At 37.1% G+C, this 22807-nt stretch overlaps 1 protein-coding gene across 3 annotated transcripts in view; it reads left to right on the top strand.

Annotated features, from left to right (window-relative positions):
- The window catches only part of INTS9 (integrator complex subunit 9), a 114419-nt gene that overhangs the window by 17637 nt on the left and 73975 nt on the right, over positions 1-22807 (top strand). For all 3 annotated transcript variants that reach the window (XM_047761039.1, XM_047761038.1, XM_047761040.1), the window contains exon 2: positions 17466-17593. In XM_047761039.1, coding sequence (XP_047616995.1) covers positions 17529-17593 — 65 coding nt within the window. In that variant the 5' untranslated portion in view covers positions 17466-17528. The remainder of the gene's footprint in view (positions 1-17465; positions 17594-22807) is intronic.

The following is a 22807-nucleotide window of genomic DNA, read 5'->3' as shown; positions in this document are numbered from 1 at the left end:
GGTGCCACAGGGAATGCCCTACTAACCATAGTATCTCTCTGCTCTCTCCTCGTGGTTGACTGTGACATCCAGATTTGTTTGGCTCTTGAACCTTGAACCAGTGCTTTTATCTGTGACTTGAGGGGTTGTGAAACATTTTTAACATGCGTGTAATAAACTCCTGTCTTTCTCTGTATTAATATTAGACTAATAAGTGTTTAATATTGATGTTGATCTTGTTAGCCACTTTACAAGCTTTACCATTTTGTTAACCCTTTTTCTTCTTTCTTGCTCATTGTCATTCCTACAGATTTGCAGCTATTTGTATAGATTGTCCTTCACTTGCCTCTACTGTTAAATAATTCATCCCATAAATGATTCTTATCATTTCTATATCCTTTCTCCTTTTAAAATTATTTTTACCTTTATCACAGTCATGTGTTGCTTTTTACAAGCACTTTAATCACTCTGACAGCTCTTGTTCTCTGAGATGTATTGGGTTAATAATGCTCATTAAACACCTGAACACCAACCACAAACAATACAAAACAAAAGCAAAAAGCAGTGCATAGGTCAATCATATATGACCTTTAACACAATTCCTTTTGGGTGGTTGTGGGGGCACAGCTTTTGTTCTAGAGGAAAGATGTGTTCATAGTTTATATGAAAGATTAGGTTTAGAGTAGTGCGTTATTTATTATTATTGTTAGCTATTTCTACCCTTGACTATATCTTTCATAGTCCTTATTTCCTTTCCTCCAGATGCTGTTACCTCTTTCTTCTCAACCTCCTTTAAAACTTTGTTGCCAACAGACCTCTGGTACTTGCTCGTTAGTCCAAATATGAAAAAGGGTTTTTTCTGATTTCTAAAAGAAGTTAATGTTTTTAAAAAGAAGAAGGCAGGAGTACAGAAGTACCTGAAGTAGAGAGTGAAAGTTCCCATATGGTCAACCACCCTCACCCCTATAGTAACCACTTTTGCCAGTTTCATGTATAATGTGCTCCCAGTCTTTTTATTTTTAAACTAAAAAAAATGTATATATATGTAAACGTATATATTGACATAAGTGAGATTATATACATAGCTCTCTGAACTTTTTTTCCACCAACCATACTTTTTAACGTTTTAAAAGTTGTGTTGCCAGACAGCCAACAATGTTCCCAAGCCCACCCCTATTTTCCCTCCCTCACCCAAAAGATTGACTGTCTACACACCCATCCTTTGTGAGCTTCTGTTCAGGGTAGAGGGGGTGGCTGTTTATGACCACTTGCTGCTTCTTTACTCATTTTCGTGGAAAGCCAAGTCAGAAAACAGGGTAAGCAAGAGGGACCAGTCGCAAGTGTCAGTTACCCAGCTGTGTGTGATATTTAGCCCCTCTCCAACCAGAAAGTGGTTTCTCTGTGTTCACCATGCGTGCCACAAATTTGCTGCTCAAGTGGAAAATTAGCCCTCTTTTATCCAGCTGTGTAGTCAGTTTGACAGTGAGTGTGATTGGCACCTTTAACAGCTCTCCACCAAGATGGAATCAAGAGACAAAGTGGAGGAAAGTGAAAGATTACCAAATAAAATTGAAATGTATTTATAGAAATCTCTAAGTGTTGGAGGACCTGGCCCCAAATTCTTAGCAGGGGCAGTCCTTCCAAATTAGGCAAATTTGGCTCAGTGGAAGCCAGTTTAACCCAGGATGTTGTGATATCAGGCAGGGGTCCATAGAGTGTGTGTCCCCTTTTCTTGCCACACTCAGGATCTTCTTTATACACCCTGTTAGGGGCCTGGGGTATCCAGTGAGCTGCTGTGACTGATGGCGGTATGTACTCAGGTGTGTTGGTGCAGAGAAAAGTTCACAAGCCTTGGAGGAGCTTGACTTCTCATTTTTAAAAGAGGTATTGGGACTAGATGATCTTAGAATTCCTTCCAGCTTATATATCATGTAATGTCTTACATTTTCAGGGAGGTAGTTGTAAAAGAACACAATGGCATAGACACATCTTGATGATGGGTTATATAAAATACCAAAGAGTTTTGCTTGACCCAGTGAAATGATAGAATAATGAGAAACAACATTTTCATGTTAAAAGAGAGCTTAGAAATAATCTATTCAGGTCTCCTCAATTGTCAAATGAAGAAATTTGAGGCCCCCCAAATTAGGGATTCATTTGGACTAAAACCAATGTAGATGCAATGCTAGAACTAATACATTATACCTAGGTTAAGTGAGATGTTAGATGATGGGGTGTACAGCCCCGCAATAAAATCTGACTCTGGTTTAAGCTAAAAGTAGATTTTCACTTTGGAAAACAGTTTGGTAGTTTCTTGTAAGGTTAGACATATATAACCCAACAATTCCACTCCTAAATATTTACCTAAGGGAAATGAAATTATGTACACCTCCAGAAAAACCTGTAGGGAAATAGTTATGGCAGCTTTATTCATAATTGTCAAAAACTGAAAACAATAACCCAAATGTTTATCAGCTTGTGAACAGTATCAGTAAGCAATTGTGGTACATTCATGCAATGGAATGCTTCTTAGCAATAAAAAAAGAATGAGCTATTGATATATGTAACAGCAAGAATGGCTCTCAAAAGCATTACATGGAGTTCCTATCATGGCGCAGCGGAAATGAATCCAACCAGTAACCGTGAGGTTGCAGGTTCCATCCCTGGCTTTGATCTGTGGGTTAAGGATCTGGTGTTGCAGTGAACTGTGGTGTGGGTCACAGACGTGGCTCGGATTCTGCGTTGCTGTGGCTGTGGCATGGGCCGGCAGCTGTAGCTCTGATTCAGCCCCTAGCCTGGGAACCTCCAAACAGTATGGTGCAGCCCTAAAAGGGAAAAGAAAAAAAAAAAAGCATTGTACTAGTAGTGTATGAAATTTCCAGTTGCTCTGCATCCTGGCCAACACTTGTCAATTTTGACCCAATTTTGACCCTTCCAGTAAGAGTATGGTGATACCTTACTGTGGTTTTAATTTGTATTTCTCTTACGAATTCGTGTTTAGCATCTCTTCATTTGCCATTCATACGGTTTCTTCAGTGAGTGCCTCTTCACATATTTTACCCATCTTTATTGTGTTGTTTGTGCTGTTACTGAGTTGTAACAATTCTTTTTTAAATAAAACAGATTAAAATATTTTACTAATACGAATTTATTTTCTAAGTTAGAAATAGTTACATTTATGTATCATAAAATCGATCAACAAGGGAAAATGAATCTCTTGTGATAAACACAAAAATCTGAAATGGGTCAGGGAACTACATTCTTATATTAACATTCAATTTGTTTGTTTTTTGTTTTGGCTGGAATTGTGAGAATTCTTTTTAATTTTCTATTTTGAAGTTCTTTTATCAGATATGTTTTGCTAATACTTTCTCCCAGTCTCTGAGCTATCTTTCATTTTCTTAAGAGTGTCATTTGAAGAATTTTTAAATTTTGATTAAATCCAATTTATAGGCTTTCTTTTATAGTTCTTATTCTTTGTCTAATATAAGAAATCTTTACCTAACTTTCCCTCTGTTTTTCAGGAATTGCCGTATCCAGTACCGTATCCACCAGCCACATGTGGCTGTTAATTTTAAATTGTATTTTATTTTTACTTATTAGTTAATTATTTTGGCTTTTTAGAGCTGTACCCATGGCTTATGGAAGTTCCCAGGCTAGTGGTTGAATCAGAGCTACAGCTGCCGGCCTATACCACAGCTCATGGTAACACTGGATCCTTACCCACTGGAGAGGCCAGGGATCAAACCCGAGGCCTCATGTCATGGTTCCTAGTTGAATTCGTTTCCTGTTGAGTGCCACAACAGGAACTCCTTAAATTGTATTTTAATTAAACTTTAAATTAAAAGCCGATAATTAAGTTATTGGGGAAATTTTAAATGTGTTCAAAAGATGTAAAACAAAATTTTAAAAAAGACGTATGAATTTTGTCACTGAGATACCACATTTTTTTTAAATGTTAAAAAGTACTAGCATACAACTTCTCAGGGGTGCAGAAATGACTGTGTCGGAATTTTTTTTTTATTTTAGTTTTTGTCTTTTTAGGGCCGTACCAGCGGCACGTGGAAGTTCCCAGGCTAGAGGTTGAATCAGATCAGCAGCTGCCAGCGTAGGCCACAGCCATAGCAACACCAGATCCAAGCTGTGTTTGTGACCTGCTCACGGCAACATTGGATCCTAAACCAACTGAGCAAGGCCAGGGATGGAACCTGGGTCCTCAAGGATACTAGTGTTTCATTTCCACTAAGCCATAATGGAAGCTCCTATGTCAGTAGTCTTAATTAACTAATTGAAAGCTCTTCCTTCTTGATCTATTCCAAGCTGTCTCTCTCAGATGTAACCTAACAGGGGTCAGGTAGTGGTACAACAGGGAAATAATATTGAGAGAGAAATTAGAAAAGATGGCTCAAAAGAACTATAGTCAGTTTTTTGTTTTTGGGGTTTTTTTTTTGTCCTTTTGCCATTTCTTAGGCCGCTCCTGCGGCATGTGGAAGTTCCCAGGCTAGGGTCAAACTGGAGCTATAGCTGCTGGGCTACGCCATAGCCACAGCAATGCAGGATCTGAGCTACCTCTGTGACATACACTGTAGCTCACAGCAACGTCGAACCCTTAACCACTTAGCAGGGCCAGGTATCAAACCCATGTCCTTATGGATACTAGTTGGGTTCATTATCTCAGATCCCCACAATAGGGGGGTTAGTCACTTTTATATCTATATCATATAGTCACTTTTATATCTAAGATTTTTGAATTTTTTTAATTCAATTATCCATGTTAAATCTGTCGCTCTTCGTATAATACACTATGATAATTTTTCTTATTTCTAATATAATAGTAGAATGATTTAAGAGAAGTATTTAGAACTTATATTTGTTTGAGTATGAAATCAGTCTGTTATTAACTATGTGACCTTGGCCTTGACATTTGAGTTAGTATCAATTGTATTAACTTTATTCAGTCTTTGGGAAAGAGCTAATTAAATATTGGATAGAAAATATTTGTCAGTAATTCTTATTGTCAGTGAAGGTAATTCATACAAGGTTATTTTCAATTCTTACTCCTAAGTGAAGGTCTACTTTTATTTTTAGAGTTCCTTTTCAAGTGTCAGCATTGATGTGTATTTTTATGAATATGTATATTTTATAAATACAGCTTTCATATTAATATAACATTTCTGGTAATTAAGTAATTATCAATACATTTGAAATTTTTTTCATAAAATTAAAAAGCCTTACTGAATCTTGTTAGAGACATGTTTTGTCAAACTTCATAAGACCAGAAAGCATCAAGGAATTTATAATTTATAAATTTATAATAATAAATTATTATTATTCCAGAAAGCATAAAGGAATTTATAATTTATAATAACTAAAATAATCTCAGAAATTTAGACGAAAATCTGGGAGTTTGTTTCTTTCCTTCCCCCCAAGGCAGTATCTTGTTGAATCATCTTTCTCGTGAGGTAGCATTCTCACTTTATTCCATTTTCACTGCCATGTCAGTGATTATAAATCTTGTTCACTTTGCATCAGGACAATTATAGTAGCAAAATGAAAAATCACTAGTAGTTTCTTGAAAATGAGCACAGTTCCTTGAAAATTATCAAGTATACCTCACAAATGCTATACTACTGCTAAAATATTTGGCCATTAATATCTCTTGGATTTTATTTTTGTACCATGTAACTTTTGTCATAAGGAAAAGAGCACTACAAATTTTGACAATTGTAGGAAAGGTATAGTTACATAATCCTAATGTCTGCGGAAGTATCTGATAACAATACAAAAAAGGCACTCTTGCCTTCGTTACCACCATTAAATAGATGTTAATAGTTTGCCTTTTTTTAAAATTAGATGTCCTTCCTCCCCTCCCCACTTTTTTAAAGACGTAAGTTATATCTAAAGCTAAGATCCCTGACCTTCACTTTTCTTCCCTCTCCAGAGGTTACTACTTTCCTCAAGTTGAAGTGTCTCATCCCCGTGATGCATTTATTAGTTTTGTGTATGTTAAGGTGTGTATATATTCAGCATTATTAAATATTGCCAGATTATCCTCCAGAGTTATTATACCAGTTTATACTTCATTTTGACTGCATTCTTCCCAATACATAATATCATCAGTCTAATTTTAGGTAAAGGATTGTCTTACTTTCCATTTCCATAATTCCAGTAGTATTGAGCTTCATTGTATCTTTATCATTGACCACTCTTGTTTCCTCATTTCAATTGGGTTTTTAAATCTTATTATTGTTGAGTTGTATAAGCTTTTTATACTGAATAGGTTGCTGATGGGTTTTTTTAATAACATATATTGGAAATATCTTTTCCCAATCTGGCTTGTGTTTTCACTCTGTTAATAGCATCTTGTGAAGATTTTTATTTTAGAGTACCACAGTCAAATATGTGAATCTTTGTCTAGAGGTTTGTGCTTCTTGTCTTTTAAGAAATTCTCCACTATCCCAGAGTGATGTTATTGTCATCTTTTGTTTTATTTTTCATTATAGGTTGTAAAGTTTTTGTCTTCATATCTTAAGTATTTAGGTCATCTGAAATTAATTTTTTATATGGTGTGAAGTTAATTTTTTTCCAAATGGGTTATAAACTTTCCCAGTACCATATATTGGTAATGCTACTTTTATCATGTGTCAAACTCCTAGACGTGTATGTGCTTTGTTTCTTTATCCTTTTCCATTGGTCCATTAGCTATCCCAATGCAACATCCTACTGTTAATTATGTTGTAGTAAGTTGTACTATCAGAAAATGTAAGTCCCCTGTCATCATTGTTCTTTAATATTTTTTAGGTAATTATAGCCCCGACTCTTTCATATGATTCTTAATTTCCATAAAAAGTAGTTTAGTGAGATCTGTGCTTTTTTTTAAAAATAGATTTATTTTAAGGAATTGGCTCGCTTCATGTATAATGTAAGAAGCTTACAACAGAATACATCCAAGTCCCCTCTCCCATCCTTTGTGCTATGGTGGTCACACATTTTATTTTCATACGTGTTATAAACTCCACCATATGTTGTTGCCAGTTTACCTTTAAACAGTTAATTATATTTTTAAACAATTTTTAAAAGAAAATCAGGTTTTTATATTTACACTTATTTTCACCATTTCCAGAATTCTTTTTATATAGATTACGTCTACTATAATAGTCCTTCTTCTGAAAGAACTTATTTAACATTTTTGTAACATAGTCTGCTGTCAATGAATTCTTCCAACTTTTGTAGAGTCTTTCTTTTTTCAACTAAGTTTCCCTTTTATTTTTTACTTTTTTCTTACAGTTTTATTGAGATATAATTGACATACAGGACTGTTTAAGGTTAAGGTATACAGCATCATGATTTGATTTAAATATGTCATGAGATGATGACCACAGTAAATTTAGTGAACATTCATCATCTCATATAAATATAAAATTGAAGAAATAGAAAAAAATTTTCCAGTGATATGAACTCTAAGGATTTACTATCTTGTCAGTTTTCATGTAACATACATCAAGGTTAATTATATTTATCATGTTATACATTATACCTTGTACTTATTTATCTTATAACTGGAAGTTTTTACCTTTTGACCACCTTCATTCAATTCCTTCCCTCCCCTCCCCCTACCTCTGGTAGCCACAGATTTGATCTCTTTTCTATGAGTTTATTTGTTTGATTGATTTTGAAGTATAAATGACCTGTAACACTGTTAGTTCCTGTTTTATAACATAGTGATTCAGTATTTCTATAATTTCAAAATCATCGTCACGACAGGTCTAGTTACCACCTGTCACCATACAAAGATATTGCATAATTATTGACTATTCCTCACACTCTACATTTCACACCTAGTTTTGCATCTGAAAGTTGGAACTTCTTGATCTCCCTTTCCTATTTATTTCTGTTTTTTACAACAGTTTATTTTCCTTTCCAAACATGATCTTTAAGTAGAATTTTAGAAGTTTTTTGGTAAAGATTTTACACTTCTTTTTTTTGCTTTTATGATACTTTTTTTTTTTTTGCCACGTATGTTGTATTCTCATTTAAAATCTTACTGCTTTTACTGATTGTTCATTGCTGGCATGTAAGAACTCAGTTAATTTTGGTACATTGATTTTTTATATCCAGCAATCTTGTATTGAATTTATGCAATCATAGTGGGTATCCCATCCTTCTTTTGTTCTTTACTTTCCAGGGAACTGTTTCTCATGCTTCGACAACTGTGATATAGGATTTGGTTAGGAACCATTTATCAGTTTAAAAAAAATTCTTCTGTTTATAGTTTGGTAAGATTTTTTGCCTTTGAGTTGATGTTGAGTCTTGTAAATACTTTTTCTGAATCTTTTAAGATTTGTTTTTCCCTTTATTCATTTACATGTGAATTATACTAATAGGTTTTCTGATGTTGTACCAGGAAACAAAAACATTACATAAAAATTAATTGCCAGAAGGTTTTTTTTGTTTGTTTTGGTTTTTTTTTTTTTTGCTTTTTTTTTTAGGACCTCACCCACAGCCTATGGAAGTTCCCAGGCTAGGGGTCGAATTGGAGCTATAGCTGCCGACCTACACCACCGCAACACCAGATCTGAGCCATGTCTGTGGCCTACACCACAGCTCATGGCAGCGCCAGATCCCTGACCCAGTGAGCGAGGCCAGGGATCAAACCTGCATCCTCATGGACACTAGTCAGATTCATTTCCACACCAGTAACTCCCTAGAAGTATTTTTCTAAAGCTGTATTTGAATCAGAAATAGCCAAAGTCATATCTTCATTCCACTGCCAAATAGAAAAGAAAGCTTAACCTCTTCTCTTTGCTCATAGATCTCTCCACAGTGAATATGTGACTTGGTTAAATAGAAAAAGAAGAAAAAATTGATGATGTCATTTACAACTTATTAACACTGTTGCCTGTTAAAAATGCCATCATTGTGCTATACAATTCTCCCAAACAAGATTAAAGAGCTTTTGGCATTAATTCAACCTAGAGGTTATACATTACTTTACACTATTTAAAGGCAGTTTCAGTAGTAAAACTACTTTACAGTGAGAGAATTCTGTCACCTTCTCTTTTTTTTTTTTGAATGAAAAAACCCAGCAAAAGAAAATTATTACTTATGATGGATTGCAGACATAATTTAATCTTTGCCTTATATTAGCCAGCTAACTAATTTTCTTTATTCACAACTAGATTATAAATTTACTCTACATTCTTGTCAACTCAAAGTATGACCTTTTAGAGAATATCATCTCTATATTTTTTTCAGTCTCTTAAAATTCCTTTATCTCTGTGTAACATGGCATGCTGTGGTGTTGAAGGGTACTGTATCTGGATCTTATTGTCCTGGGTTCGAGTCCTAACACAGCCCTTAAAACCTTGGGACCTCGGAGTTCCCGTAGTGGCGCAGTGGTTAACAAATCCGACTAAGAACCATGAGGTTGTGGGTTCGATCCTTGGCCTTGCTCAGTGGGTTAAGGATCCGGCGTTGCTGTGAGCTGTGGTGTAGGTTGCAGACGCGGCTCGGATCCCGCGTTGCTGTGGCTCTGGCATAGGCTGGCAGCTACAGCTCCAATTAGACCCCTAGCCTGGCAACCTCCATATGCCGAGGGAGCAGCCCAAGAAATGGCAGAAAAAGACAAAAATAAATAAATAAACAATAGAAAATCATACCAAAGTACATTTTAATGAAGGATCAAGCCACCAGTGGCAAAGAGAAGGTTTTAATAGCAACCTGTAATAGAACACCAGTTAGACTGGCAGTAGATTTATTTATTTATTTATTTATTTATTTATTTATTTTTGCTTTTTAGGGCCACTCCTGGGGATATGAAGTTCCCAGGCTAGGAGCTACAGCTGCTGGCCATGGCCACAGCCACAGCAACTTGGCATCCGAGCCACGTCTGTGACCTACACCACAGCTCACAGCAATGGTGGATCACTGATCCGCTGAGCAAGGCCAGGGAGGCAGCAGATTTCTCATAAGCACTAGTAGATTGCAGAAAACAATAAGTTGGAATAATATTTTTAGTGTACTAAGGTTATTTGCTATCCTGTAATTCCACCATCATCACTGTTGAAAAATAAAGTTAAAATTAAGAAATTTCCACTAAGAGTTTACTTTTTGAATATCATCTCTGAAAGAGGTAGACTAAAGGATGTAGGAAGAAGGGAGTTGAACCCAAAAGGAAGAAATGGAATACAGGAAGGATTGGTGAAGAAAGAAACTGGTTAAAATGATGGTAAATAATCATTGACTGTGGAAAAAATGTGTAAAATATTTATTGGCTCTACATTACTACTGTTAGGACATATCTTTCTTTCATTTACATAGCACTGAGAAAAAAGCACTGAGAGTTAAACCATGACAAGTTTCTTTAACAATGGTGCTAATCAGTGCATTAATCTGTTTGCACGAACTTCTCTTTGCTTTTAAGTTTCTTTTATCTAGTCCAAGGAATTCAGCAGTTGCCTTCCTGTGCATTGCTTCAAATGTGATAGGAAATTCTTTCGTATATATCTCATTTACAAACCATAGCAAAGTTTGATCATTTACAAATAGCTCCCACAGAAGAAAAAAATCGATAAGTAACAGCTAAAACTCAAGAAATAACAATATAATGATACTGAGAAATACAGAGGTAACTAGAAGAAATAGCTACAAGAGTCAGAAGTAGTTTCCTCGAATTGGGTGATTTCAGTTTTAACCATGTGTATGTGTGTGTTATGGATAAGCAATGAGATCCTGCTGTGTAGCACTGGGAACTATGTCTAGTCACTTATGATAGAGCATGATAATGTGAGAAAAAATCTATACATGTATGTATAACTGGGTCACCGTGGTGTACAGTAGAAAATTGGCAGAACACCATGAACCAGCTATAATGGAAAAAAATAAAAATCATTATATAAAATAATTTTCATTAAAAGAAATTAAGACATTCATTGAAGGAAAAATTGTTGTAGTATTATCTAGAAATCAATCTAGAAATAGATTTAGACAGAGAACTAAATAATGATAAATCATTCATTACTAATAGTTCTGGTTACTATGTACCTAGCAGTATAGCCTCAAGATGCATAAAACAAAATCAGACAGAATTACAAAAAGAAATTGAGGAGTTACCGTCGTGGCGCAGTGGTTAACGAATCCGACTAGGAACCGTGAGGTTGCAGGTTCGCTCCCTGGCCTTGCTCAGTGGGTTAAGGATCCAGCGTTGCCGTGAGCTGTGGTGAAGGTTGCAGACGAGGCTTGGATCCCGCGTTGCTGTGGCTCAGGTGAAGGCTGGCGGCTACAGCTCCGATTCAACCCCTAGCCTGGGAACCTCCATGTGCCGTGGGAGCGGCCGTAGAAAAGGCAAAAAGACAAAAAAACAAAACAAAACAAAACAAAAAAAAAGAAATTGACAGGTTCTTCTCTCCTAAGACTCAAAGTAGGTGAAGATATAAGAAATTTAAATAAGATGATAAACTTAATCTACTCTGTGTTCAACCATTAGATTATATATTTCCAATTTTCCTACACACTGGATCAATTATGAAAAGTTAGCTATTCACAATGTACAGAGTCACAAAGCAAGTTCCAGTAAATATCCAAAAATTACATAGAAAATCTCTGACCTCAAAAAATTGGAAGTCAATAACCAAGATAGCTATTACCACCTTTATATTTGGAAATCAAACCAAATACGTACACATACCACACTCATACTTCTTTGCGACTCAGAGAAATTGCAATGGAACTTGTATATAGTGCTTAGAAATAGATAAATCGAAAACACAATGTAAACTTATAAAATGCATCCAGAACATCACTTAGAGGGATGTCTCTGTAGCCTGAATGTATATTTATGGGGTTGTGTTGTTGTTGTTGTTTGTCTTTTTGTCTTTTCTAGGGCCGCACTCACAGCATATGGAGGTTCCTAGGCTAGGGGTCTAATTGGAGCTGTAGCCTCTGACCTACACCACAGCTCACAGCAACACGGGATCCTTAACCCACTGAGTGAGGCTAGGGATCAAACCTGCAACCTCATAGTTCCTAGTCGGATTTGTTAACCACTAAGCCACGTCGGGAACTCCAATTTGTGGATTTGTTTTGTTTGTTTTTAGGGCTGTAACTGTGGCATTTGGAAGTTCCCAGGCTACTGAGTGCATATTTGCATCAGCTATACATCCAACTACAGAAATTTAATTTTTTAATTTTTTTTTTTTCTCTTTAGGGCTGCACCTGAGGCATATGGAGGTTCCCGGGCTAGGGGTCCAATTGGAGCTATAGCTGCTGGCCTACACCACAGCCACAGCAATGTCAGATCCGAGCTGCATCTGTGACCTACACCATAGCTCACAGCAATGCTGGATCCTTAACCCACTGAGCAAGTCCAGGGATCAAACCCACAACCTCATGGATCCTTGTCAGGTTCATTAACCACTGAGCCACAACAGGAACTCCCAACTACAGAAATTTTAAATGTGTAACAGATAAAACTTGAAATAGAACAATAAAGCTGAGAGCAGAAACTAAATAGAAATTGGAAAGCAAAGATATTAATGTTAATGATAATTGACTGGTCAGTTATGACCTAAAGAAATAAAACATTTTAAACTGTAAAGGAAGGAGTTCCCATTGTGGCTCAGTGGGTTAAAAACCCACTAGTATCCTTGAAGATGAGGGTTCGGTCCCTGGCCTCGCTCAGTGATTTAAGGATCCAGTGTTGCTGCAAGCTGCGGCATACGTCACAGATGCACCTCAGATCTGGTGTTGCTGTGGCTGTGGTGTAGGCTGGCAGCTACAAATCTGACTCAACCCCTAGCCTGGGCACTTCCATATGGCACAGGTGTAGCCTTAAAAAAAAAAAAAAGAAAAAAAATGTAAAGGAAGAAAAACTAAAATACAGTAGTGCATTGCTTCTGGAGCTTAGAGATGTGTTATTGTATAGTAAAAATGGCAGCATTGTCTATATAGATTAAATGAAATGGAGGCTTCCATTTTCATCCTTTGAAAAACTTTTTTTTAGAATTGAAGTCTAATCATTCTAGCTTATTTTAAAATATTACAAAGTAAAACCTTTACAGCTTTGGGGCAGTGGGCCTGAATGTGAAAAACAAAACCAAAAAAGACCAATGGACAAATAGAGATTCAGAAAGATTTTCAAACTACTACAAGACTTGGAGATGTTAAAAACCAAGGATAACAAAAGTGAAAGGGATCACCTTTAATGAATTTTGCTTGGACAGTTAGGAAAACAGACTTGTGTTTTTGTCCCAGTTATGGATAAGAGATCAATTTAGGCCTATTTACAAAAACAGTACTTTCAGAGATCAGATTGGTTTGTCAACATAATAGCTATTCTGCCGAAATGTGTCAGCATCAAAAGGAAAGCAGTAAAGAGAAAGGCAGAATATGGATAATTATTAAATCTGAGTAATGAAACTTTATTATACGACTTTTGCTTACTTGTATGTTTGGAATTTTCCGCAATACTTTTTTTTAATGAAAATAAGAGAACGGGACTAAGTATAGCTGATAAAAATTTTTTTGCAAAAAATATAAGCAATGCCCATATATGTTCAACATATATGAGTTCTGAGACTTAATTCTATTTATTCAGTGGTAAAAAGACATCAACAGGCAGGAACAGGCATCAACACAAGGAAATAGAGGTATTAATAATTACCCAGAAAAATTTGGAGCTTTGTTATTAAGTAGAAATAAAACATAAAAGCATTGCTCTGTGCTTGTTAAACTACAAAAAAATAAAATTGTAAAACCATGTGTTGGCTAGAATATTCACTCAGTAGTAACTGTATCTTCCAGTTGAAAAGAGGAAGACTAGCAATAGAAAATATTTATAACATTGTTCATTTATTTTACCTAGTCTTATGGGATACACGATGTCTAAGTGAATGCCACATAGAATTTCTTCTCTGAAATGCTATAAATTTAGGTGCACCCCCCAAAAAAAATTAGGTGGCCTCTTCAGCTCCTTAATGATTCTGTAACTATAGCAACAGTAAGCACATTCTCTGTATCAGGTTCTGTATCTATTCATTTAGTGGTCACAACTTGAGGAGGATAACTTCTCTTACTGCATCTTAGATAATAAGGAACAGTCTGCAAAGTTAAGTAACTTTCCCCAAATCACACATGAATAATGATCACAACCAGAATTTGAGCCTAGGCAGTCTTACTTCAGATTCCTTGCTTTAAGTCAGTTCTCCAAACTGCCTCTCAAAATTAAAGTATTTATCTAGTAGTTAATTTCCTGTTTAGGGTCATTTAGTTGCTCCTAGACAGCTCCTACTAACATTTACTAACATTATAGCTGCATTTTGGTGTAGATTCTAGATTGTTTTGACCATAGCGCTGATGGGAATAAGCAGTGAAACAGATCTTCTGCTATATTACTGATGACATTGTAAATAGGTACAGCCTTTTTTGGAAAGCATTTTGGCAGCATATTTCAAGAGCCATAAAATGCTCATATTTTTTGACCTAGTTAATGCCACTTCTGGGAATTCTCTGAAGAAATAGTCCAATATGGAAAAAGCCTTGAACACTAAAGTTATCAGCACAGCCATGTTTGTAATAGAGCAACTGAAAGCACCATTAAATGTTCAACAGTAAGGGAATGATTAAACAAGTGATGGTATATTTACTTAGGCAGCCAATAAAAATGAAGTGTGATGCAATATAGACAAAGAAAACACAGGCTTGAGTTTTAAAAACAGCATACAGAGCAGTATGTACACTAAAACTGTAGCTTTTACAAATATGAAGAGAAAAGAATATGAAAATGGGGGTAATTTTTTCTTTCTGTTCTTTTTCAGATGTTCTGCCATATAGATTTATTTCTAATTGTAAAATTAAAATCACATAATTACTTAATGATTGTGTATATTAGTCTTATTACCCTCACTAGATTATAATCTGCTTGGTGATTGTAGGCAGCATATTAGAAACTTACAAAGAGCGCCACTGGAGACAGGCGAACTTCGGGAACCCTGCCAGGTGCCTCATTTGCTGGTGACAGTAAATCTTTGTCTCAGAAGACTGGGCTGACCCACCAAGTGAGCACTGCCATTTGGGGAGCATGAGTGGGATCTTTGGAGTCAGGAAATCTTGCTGTGTGTCATTGGCTGTTCTCAGACAAACCCCTCAAATTGTGTGAAGCTCAATTTCCTGATCCATAAAATTAGAGCCAAGGTCTGGTACTCCGCAGAGGCTCTGAAAATGTCTCTTCCATGCAGTCTTGGCCTTTATGAACTGTTCCTCACCTTTCTTTATCCTTGGACAACAGAAGCAAATGTAAAGTCTTTTGACCAACTTTGTTTGCCTGATGTCTTTTGAACTTTCACATGTCCATCTTCTCTCTTCACCTGCCACCTGTTATCTATAATTTAAAGACAAAGATAAAAAGGATTTTGTCGGCGTTCCTGTCATGACTCAGTGGTTAACGAACCCGACTAGGATCCGTGAGGATGCGAGGTTGATGCCTGGCCTCGCTCCAGTGGGTTAAGAATCCAGCATTGCCGTGAGCTGTGTAGGTCACAGACACGGCTCGAATGTAGCATTGCTATGGCTGTGGTGTAGGCCGGCAGCTATGGCTCCAATTGGACCCCTACCCTGGGAACCTCCATATGCTGTGGATGTGGCCCTAAAAAGAAAAAGAAAAAAAAGATTTTGTCATTCATTGTGACTGGCTAACTTTTCAGTTTTGTTTTAATGTTTTTTTTTTTTTCTGATTATAAAAGTATGGTTAAAGCTCATTTTCAAACATTTGAAAAATACAGAAAGCTGAAAGAAGAAAATTATGCCATAGTCTTGCCAACCAGAAATTACCATTATATACATTCATTTCTTTTCACTTTAGGTTTTTCTGAGTATCTGATTTTTTTTTCTTTTTAAAGGAGAAATACAGGAAAGCTCTTATGAGAATACTCATGTGTGGAGCAAATTTAACAGTATGTTTTGTGTTCATTTTGAGATAGTTTATCTTTAGCAAATACTTAATTCTTAGATAGGGATAAAGAACAAGTTAACAGTAGGAAATCAGATGGAGAACGTCAGACCAGGGATAGCTCTACCTTGATGAGTACAAAAACTTTTTCCTGTAGTTTTGAGACCTATCAAATAATGAACTTAGGTAAAACATAATTAATTCAAATTATGCTTCCTGGGCTTGCTTGCTTACTTGCTTTTTTAGTACTTTTTTGGCACTGTTGTCTTTATAAGTAACCCTGTACCCTTTTAGGCCATGAGTTGTGAATTATGGTTTGGAAACTATAATTATCTTACATAAACTTGTGTTAAAGAAACTTGCAAAATACCCACAATTTCTTGGCTCTCAGCCCTTTTTAGCCTGCAGTTTTAAGAAATCTTTAGTTCCTATGATGTCTTCTGGAGAAAAGTAGGAAATTTACCCAGTAAAAGAACCAACAGAGCTACAGATACCTGGAAAGACTTAGCCTGTGCTACATGGCCCTGTGGGGGTGATCATTTAATGGTGCATTACCCTGACCTGCATTTATATCAGAAAGAATGTGGTCGTCAAGAGATGGAAGACCACGGATCCCCCCATTATCTGGGCTTTACTGTTCAAGGGAGACTTCTATGGAATGACTTTAAAAGTGGGGAGAAAAGTCTTTTCCCTCTTCTTTCATTTTTTTTTCCCCTCAGAGCAGCAGTTGAATTATGAAAGATGACACAGGGTACATCCCATATAAATAATTTTCAGTGTGGCACATCTGTCATCCCCAGTGCATTGAGGAGGACACGAGGAATGTGTGAGGTCAGTGTGACAGCTTGCCTCATCACTATCTTTCAAACATGCCTTTGTGGCTTGTGCCCCTTTGACTTCTGAGGTCTACGGCCACAGGCAAGAGGCCCTGATTGCTTGGGAATGGGTGTCCCTCGCCCCTGCCTGTATCTGCACAGCAGGGAAGTCACTTGTCCTTTTGAGTCATTTCTTCTGACAAGACTGAGCCATGACTCCTTACTGATGTTTGTTTTTTGTTTGTTAACCCTTCGCAACCATTTCCTCTTGGAGGAAGGTCACCTCCCTTATTTACAGAGGAAAAAACCTAACCTATAGCACAGTTTGGTGTTCCAGCTTAGAGTTTGACTTTACCCAGTACTTAGGTATGATGCGATAGTGGGAAACTGAAAGTGTCATGTAAGAGTGGAACAAAAAAAGTACACCCTGGAAACCTTCTGTTTGGAAACTTTGGCCCCTCCAAAATTCTGCTTGCCTGAGACATAACTTGGTACCCTATGAAATAGTGGGTATGATCAGAGATTTTTGCATATATTGAATGCTAAGGGCAGTGGTATCCAGCACTGTAAAAAGGAGGAAACCATATGGAAAATTAGCTGAATTTACACACTGTTCTAATGAGAGTTGATGATCAGCTTCATTAAATTCACTTTTTTTTTTTTTTTTTTACTTTTTCTGTAATTGATTGTTGACAGAAGTGATTTGATTTTAGAATTTTTTTTTCCAGTATTGCCTTTCAGGGCACCCTACCTTACCATGCAACGTGCTCAAATTCAAGTCAACCACCATCATGTTGGACTGTGGACTGGACATGACTTCCACCCTCAATTTCCTTCCTTTGCCACTTGTTCAAAGGTATGTGTGGATGCATCCAAGGCAAAATGAGCTTTAGTTTGCAGAAAAATGGTACCCAGCAGTATCAAGATGACCATTACATTGTGCGATGTCCCAAGTTTACTTTGTTCCCTTAAAAATGTTCTTCATCTAAATAATTTCCTCTGGCTGGGTTGATGGAAAGTTTTATATTGATTTATTGATTGACTTCTTTATTATAACTTCTTCTGAGCTTCTATAAAATGTTCCTGCAACTGCTCAGTGCAAGTGAGGTCATATATATTTCATCTTTCTTGCTAATTCACGTAGGAGCTGATAAATGGTCAACTGATGAGCCCCACGAATTGGATTTTACAATCATTTAACCTCCTTTGCAGGAACTTGACGTCATAGAGCCTGACATTTCTTTTGACAGGTATCTGTGCATTATTTTCCTACTAGTGAGCTAACATAAAATCACACATGAAGCCAAAGTCCATATCTTAAAGCAGGCAGATTATTCTAGGCCTGCAGTCAGCACTGTTTACACTTACTGAGACCTTGTTTGGGAGGTTGTTTTTTCAGCTTCCTGTTAGTTAGAAGCAGCAATTTATAAGAGAAGTGGGTAACTTTTAGAAGCAAATAAACTCTCAGTAGTGAAAGGTGATACTGCATAAAAGAGGGGAAACAGAAACATGATCTAAAGTAGATGGAAGAGCTTCAGAGCATATCAAGAACGGAAGGGAGGGAGAAAGGAAGGAAGGAAACAACTATATACTTGTGATAATTGTGAAAAAAGTAAAGTATAGGTACTCTGACGGTTTCCAAAAGAGGGCCTACGTACTCTGCAGGGTCTGAGTTGGACACACTGTCCTAGCTACAGGTTTTCTCTTTCCTGTTCCCTCTCTTCTTTACCTAATTCTATATTCTCAAGTGAATATGGAATCCATGTCTACTCTCTCCCCCCTGGTCCTCGTTTTCCTCTCAGAAGGAGGCTATATTAATAGGATGATCGGCAGCCCATGTCAGTTTCTTACAAAAGGTGTCTTCTTTTGCTCAAGCCGGAATCCTTGGAGGTATTCTTGCCTAAAATAGTATCCCCAGTCCCTCCCTACCCCCTCACCCTGTTGTGTTTGTCTTCAGAGTACATAACATTACATTATACATAAATACTTGGTTTATACATTGTCTTTCTTCTCTGCTAAAAGATAAGTTTCACAAGGGCGGAAATGCTGTTTGCTCTCCACTGTATCCCCAGTGCCTAAAATAGTTCTTGGCATGTAGTAGCTGCTCAGTAAATATTTGTCACATGAATGAACCCTATATCTTTTCTGGATTCCAACCCCTCTTACCTTCTGAGTCATCTTGCTGTTACAATCTTTCCTTTATCTTGAATCTTTGCGTCTTGACCCAGTCCTCCCCATTTAATTATGCTCAATCATTTCTAACCTAAAATTTTTTTTAATCTTTTTAACCTTCTCTCAACTCCACTTCTCCTTTGGCACTCCTAATTCCTCTCCAATCTCCTTTGCCCACATTACCAACCAAAACATCTTGTAAAATTCATGAATGACTGCCATGTCATTAGCTGTGCTATATATTTGCCATCCTTATCCTCCTCAGCCATTCAGCATTGCTCTCCTCCATGATAATATGTTCCTGGTTTTCTTCTCTGACTCTTCCTCCTCTGTTTACTTTGGAGATTCATTTTCCTCTAACTGGCCTTCGCACATCAGAATTCTTCAATATTCAGTGCTTGGCCATCAGAGACTCCACCAGGGGAGTTTAGTAAATGCTCAGGGCCTCAATAACCATCTAAACAATAACTTACAAATGTGTACTTTTAGTTGATAATGCTCTTCTGAGTTCCAGACTCATAAATCCAAAATACCTACTTGGTTTTTCTCCTTGGTTGTACCTTTGAAAGCACTTCAAAACTCAAAATGCCCCAAACTGAGTTAATGACTGGGCTTGGTTCAGAGGAGGAGAGCAGACCCTCACGGACCTGGTTTCCCCCATGCTGCCCTATCTCAGGGAATGGCTTTCTGTTGTAAAAGCTAAAGAGCTGGGAGTTAACTTAGATGCCCCCTTCCTCGCTCACTTCACACATGCACTCTTTCATTAAGCCTTGTCATTTTTACCTGCTGGATAGCCATAGAATCCAGTCACTTCCCTTAAGTGCTGCTTGGTGGTCATCATCCTCATTACTGCTAAAACCTCCCAGCCGGTTTCTTCAGCGCTATTCTTGGCACCATCTGGATCCAGAATCATCTTTTTGTGTAACTTTTTATTTTGAAATCACTTCATATTTACGGGAAAGTTGCAAGGGTAGTACAAACAACTCCCAGTTACTCTTACCAGTTGTTAACATTTTATCACATTGGCTTTATCATTTCTTCTTTATACATATGCATATAGTTTTTTCTGACCCACTTGAAAGACAGAAGCACAATGTTCCTTTGCCACCTAAACACTTGGGCCTATTTTCTAAGAAGCACATTGTCTTACATATCCATAGTACAATAATCAAAATCAGGAAACTTAATATCTGAACTGTGTACCTTATTCGTATTTCCCAAGTTATACTAGTTCATAGTTCTCTGTAATGCCTTTTATATCAAAAAAGAAAAATAACTTACCCATCCAGGATCCAGTCCAGAGCACACATTGTGTCTGATTACATCTTTGATCTCCTTTCACCTGGAAGAGTTTCACAGTCTACAGTCTATATGTCTTTTATGACCTGGCTTTTTTTTAGGAGTACAGACCATTTATTTTATATAGTCTCGTGTTTCCTCATGCTTGGGTTGGGGTTACTGTTTTTGGTAGGAATACCATGCAAATGATGCTATATGTTATCAGAAGGTACTTGCTGTCACTTCTCTCCAAAGTCATCTTTTAGAAATACACATCTCATCTTGTCTCTCACCTATTTAAGATCTTCCAGTGGTTTTTCATTACTCTTAGGATAAATACAAAGTTCATCCTGGTTCATTATGCCTATTGCTCTAGCATCATGCTCTTTGTTTCCTCTCTGTTTCAAAGAAATCTTACCTCCTGCCTGGGAGCATTCCACGGATTATCCCTTCAGCCAGGAAGGCTCTTTGCTGCTCCCTCATCCCACCTTCCCTTAGCCAGCTTAGCAAGAGGTCATCTCTCAGATCCTTTAAGACTCTAGTTTCTATATAGGAAGGACAGAGAGATGGCATTTTAATTGGAGAGAGGGAGAGGGTATATGGAACTCTTCTGAAATTTCACTTTCCTCCAAAGTGCTGGGCCTTGAAGCTTCTTTCTCTGTTCCCTCGGAACCCTGCCCCTCAATCCAGTTTCCCCTTGACTGCACTACTGTCCAGACCTCAGCTCAGTCATCAGAGCTTCAGAGAAGTCCTGATGCTGCCTGGACCAGTCCTTCATCAGGAGACTTTGTGGTGCTTTGAGCTATACTCCTGCCTCGTTCCTAACAGCTTGTTCTCTGTTCGTGTGATTACTTGATCTGTCTGTCTTTCCTCCCACCACAGGAGAACTGGTACATGTTGCTCACGGTCATATCACCAGCATCTCCGTGCTCGACACATCTCCGTGCTTCAACTCATTAATGAATGAGTGAAGATGAGCACCTCATCCTCCCTCCATATTATACCAAACTAGGAGGCTGTTCCCTTTCCTCTTTCTGGAAAAATGCCCTCTATTTCCACCATGTTACTCCTGCTCCCTGCGCTCTCACACCACTGCACACTGTCACAAGTGCTCTTTTATTCTATTGTAAGTAATAGCTTACTATTTCCCTATACTAGAGTGAAAACTCCTAAAACTCAGGGATTATTTACTGTCATATCCCTGTAGTTTGCATACTTAGAGTACACTTTTGTAAATATTTTTTGAATGAATGAATTGTAGACCTGCTTCTGTTATTTTCTGATTATAAAAGTAATAAATTTCAAAGTAGGAAATTAGAAAACAAAACATAGAAAAAGAATTGTCAGAGTTCCCATCATGGTGCAGCGGAAAAGAATCCGACTAGAAGCCATGAGGGTGCAGGTTTGATCCCCGGCCTTGCTCAGTGGGTTAAGGATTCGGCGTTGCCATGAGGTGTGTGGTGTAGGTCACAAGACGCGGCTCGGATCTGGTGTTGCTGTGGCTATGGTGTAGGCTGGCAGCTGTAGCTCTGATTAGACCCCTAGCCTGTAAACCTCACTTGCTTCGGGTGCAGCCCTAAAGAGCAAAAAAAGAAAAAAAGAAAAAAAAAAAAAGAATTGTCTACCATGTTCATTCTACCTTTCACTATTTTCTAGGCAAAGGATTACTTTTAAAGGCCTTAAGTTATTTATTTACTTACTTAATGGGAATACTTTACCTATTTTAAAAAATACTAAAAAAAAATTTTATGCTTATGGCTTTTTCTTGACTGTAACATTTTTTTATAGCATCCTCTTTTCCTTAGAATTTGTTAAATAATAAAAAGAGAAATTGTTAAATAGTGGATGCCAAGATGTGTTCATCTATAATCAGAATTTTTCTAATGTCATTGCCTCCCGTATTTTATTAATGGAGGTTTCTGTGAAGAGATTTGTTTCCTTGTTTAAAAATTTTACACAAATTTGTAATCATTAAGAACAAAGTGATAAATCTCTGCCTTTTTGGTAGCTTAAAGTTTACTGTTCATCATTTAGTCATTAACTTTCTGGACCCCAGTAACAATATTTTCATCTCCATAGTCAGCATCCATTTGCCATCTGTGACACGTTTCTGTGGCCCTTATCTTTGACACTGTTGTTATAACATGGCTATGCTCTCCTTGGAGCTTTCAGTCCCATCCACTAGCAATTTCTCAAATCCAGAGTAACTATAGCCTTCATAGAAGTAAATTTTTTAAGACATTATTTTTTGATAAGCAGTGTACTATTTCTAGCCACTTGTTGAGGACGAAACTAATTGAATCAGTCATCTGTAACTTCAAGGATGATTTGTGTGTGTCCGATGAGGAATAGACAGAATTCACATCCTGTAATCCAGTTCTCTTTGTAAAGGGAAGTGGGTATTTACAGCCCTCTTTTAGAAAGTTAGTGCGCTGAAAGTATTCCCATTGTCTTGTCATTACACTTCTATTAGAGTACTTGTTTTTTCAATCTCATCTGATAGTAAACAATATCTTTTAAGTAAGAAGTCTATATAAGTGATGCTACTGTGTATGTGACTGTGAAATGAGATGGGAATTAAACAGCTCATGGTAATAGAATGTTTTTCTGAATGAGGAAA

This window comes from Phacochoerus africanus, chromosome 15 (assembly GCF_016906955.1).
Source record: "Phacochoerus africanus isolate WHEZ1 chromosome 15, ROS_Pafr_v1, whole genome shotgun sequence".
Classification (NCBI taxonomy): Eukaryota; Metazoa; Chordata; class Mammalia; order Artiodactyla; family Suidae; genus Phacochoerus; species Phacochoerus africanus.
Note: the sequence above shows the minus strand (reverse complement) of the source record. Positions and strands in the feature narration are given on the sequence as shown.